Source organism: Quercus lobata, chromosome 3, assembly GCF_001633185.2.
Source record: "Quercus lobata isolate SW786 chromosome 3, ValleyOak3.0 Primary Assembly, whole genome shotgun sequence".
In the NCBI taxonomy this organism is placed as follows: domain Eukaryota; kingdom Viridiplantae; phylum Streptophyta; class Magnoliopsida; order Fagales; family Fagaceae; genus Quercus; species Quercus lobata.
In genome coordinates, this window is record NC_044906.1 from 29394604 (window position 1) to 29397086 (window position 2483).

Sequence of the window (2483 nt, forward strand, 5' to 3'; positions counted from 1 at the left end):
TGGGCTATTCCTAAAGATATCAAGTCTTTAAGGGGGTTTTTGGGTCTCACTGGCTATTACAGAAAGTTTGTTAAGGGGTATGGGACTGTTGCAGCTCCTTTGACTGTTTTATTGAAGAAGGATTCCTTTCGTTGGTCCAAGGAAGTTGATTTGGCTTTTCAACAACTTAAGGAGGCTATGATTACCCCACCTGTCTTGGCTTTGCCAGATTTTGAGAAGCCTTTTGTGGTGGAGTGTGATGCTTTTGGGAGGAGAGTAGGTGTTTTCTTGATGCAGCAGGGAAGGGCTACTGCTTATCATAACCAACCACTTAGGGGAAAGAACTTGGCCTTGTCCACATATGAGAAGGAACTCTTAGCCTTGGTGATTGCTGTGAAGAGATGGAGAGCTTATTTGGTGGGCAGACCCTTCACTATCAAGACTGATCAACAAAGCCTAAAGTACTTGCTGGAACAAAAAATTGGAACTCCTGCTCAACAGAAGTGGTTTACTAAGTTGTTGGGTTATAATTTTGTGGTGGAATATAAGAAGGGCAAGGATAATTTGGTAGCTGATGCTTTATCCAGGAAGGTTGAGTTTAAAGACACTGATATTGATGGTGAGGGGGGAGTTTTATGCATGATTTCATTTCCAACTCCTGTTTGGCTAACTGACCTTAAGGCTAGTTATGCCACTGACCAACTAGTTCAGACTATTTTTCAAGCTTCTCAATTGGGGAAGGAAGTTCCTAAGGGGTTCTCAATACAGAATGGACTTCTATTGCATAAAGGGAGAATTTATTTGGGGTCCTGTGATGCCTTAAAAGATGTTGTTCTGCAACAAGTCCATAATAGTCCTTTGGGGGGGCATTCCGGATTCCTTAAGACCTTGCACAGAGTGAAGAGGGATTTCTCTTGGCCTGGCTTGAGGGAAGATGTAAGGAAGCATGTGAGGGAATGTGATGCTTGCTAAAGACTAAAGGCTGAGACTTGTAATATAGCTAGTTTGTTGCAGCCCCTACTTGTACCTGAGAAGCCTTGGTTGGATGTGAGCATGGATTTTGTTGAGGTTCTTCCAAAGTCTCAGTCTAAGGATGTGGTTTTGGTTGTAGTGGGTAGGTTGACTAAATTTGTTCATTTTGTTCCATTGTCCCACCCTTATACTGCTGCTAAAGTAGCTACCCTATACCTGCATTATGTATTCAAGTTACATGGAATGCCAGCCTCAATTGTGAGTGATAGGGACCCTGTGTTTACCTCACACTTTTGGCAGGAATTGATGAGATTGTAGGGGATGCAACTAGCCATGTCCACGACTTACCACCCTCAATCAGATGGGCAAACTGAAGTGGTTAATAAGAGCTTAGAGCACTATTTGAGAGCATTTGCAGCTGACAGACCCCACTCTTGGGTTAACTGGCTTCCCTTGGCAGAATTTTGGTTCAATACTAATTTCCATACATCTACCAAATTAACCCCTTTTGAAGCCTTATTTGGTTATCCTCCTCCAAGGTTATTGGACTACATACCAGGCACTACTAAGGTTAAAAGTGTGGAGGTGCATTTGAAGACCAGACAGCAACTACTAACATTACTGAAGCAGAACTTAGTGGCAGCTCAGGAAAGAATGAAGATCAATGCTGACAGGCATAGGACTGAAAGAAACTTTGCTGAGGGTGACTAGGTGTATTTAAGGCTACAACCTTACAAGCAAAGGTCATTGAGGCAGAGCAAGATGGGGAAATTGTCTCCTAGGTATTATGGACCCTTCCAAATCTTGAAAAAAATTGGTCAGGTGTCTTACAAGCTAGACTTACCATCAAATTCCAAGTTGCATTCCACGTTTCATGTTTCATGTCTAAAAGCAAAATTGGGTCAGCATGTGGCAGCCATTCCTACTCTTCCAGCTGCAGATGCAGAGGGCATCTTGAATCCTAAACCCATTGCTATGTTGCAGGAGAGGTCCCATCAGTTGAGGAATAGGACTGTGACTCAAGTCTTAATTCAGTGGCACGGGGAAGGTGTGGAGAATGCTACTTGGGAGAATTTGTACCAGCTGCAGCAACAATATCCTCACCTTGTGGGCAAGGTGTTTCAATGGGGGGGGGGGTATTGTTAAGTGTAGTTGGAATGAGGTGTAATAAATATGATGTGTAATAAGGGTTTGTATGTTGTACAATAAGAGGGTGCTGGTGTTGGGGTGCAGAGCAGGCTGTGATGCAAGGCTGTGCAAGCTAGGATGCAACAGTGATGCAGGATGTGATGCAGCAATGGTGTAGCAGTGAGTATACGTGCCTAAGGTTCACATGTGAGATACATTAGAGTTGGTTATTGACTGTGCAAGTTAGTTAAAGTTAGTTAGGGACTGATGGGTCTTGACAGTTGTCTTAGTGTTGTATAAGAGACTAGTGAGTGATATAATGGACAATCAAGCAAATTGTATTCTTCAATGAAACTTTTCCTTTTCTTTTTCCTCTATTATCTTCTCTCTCTATCTTGGAGGCC

The 2483-nt window shown here is 42.9% G+C and overlaps 1 protein-coding gene across 1 annotated transcript; it reads left to right on the forward strand.

Moving 5' to 3' along the window:
• The first annotated feature begins 1713 nt into the window (after positions 1 to 1713).
• LOC115980696 lies at positions 1714 to 2257 on the forward strand. The gene is made up of 2 exons (XM_031102921.1): positions 1714 to 2067; positions 2162 to 2257. Exons 1-2 carry the CDS (start codon positions 1714 to 1716, stop codon positions 2255 to 2257), a joined length of 450 nt encoding a protein of 149 aa, XP_030958781.1.
• Positions 2258 to 2483: the final 226 nt, after the last annotated feature.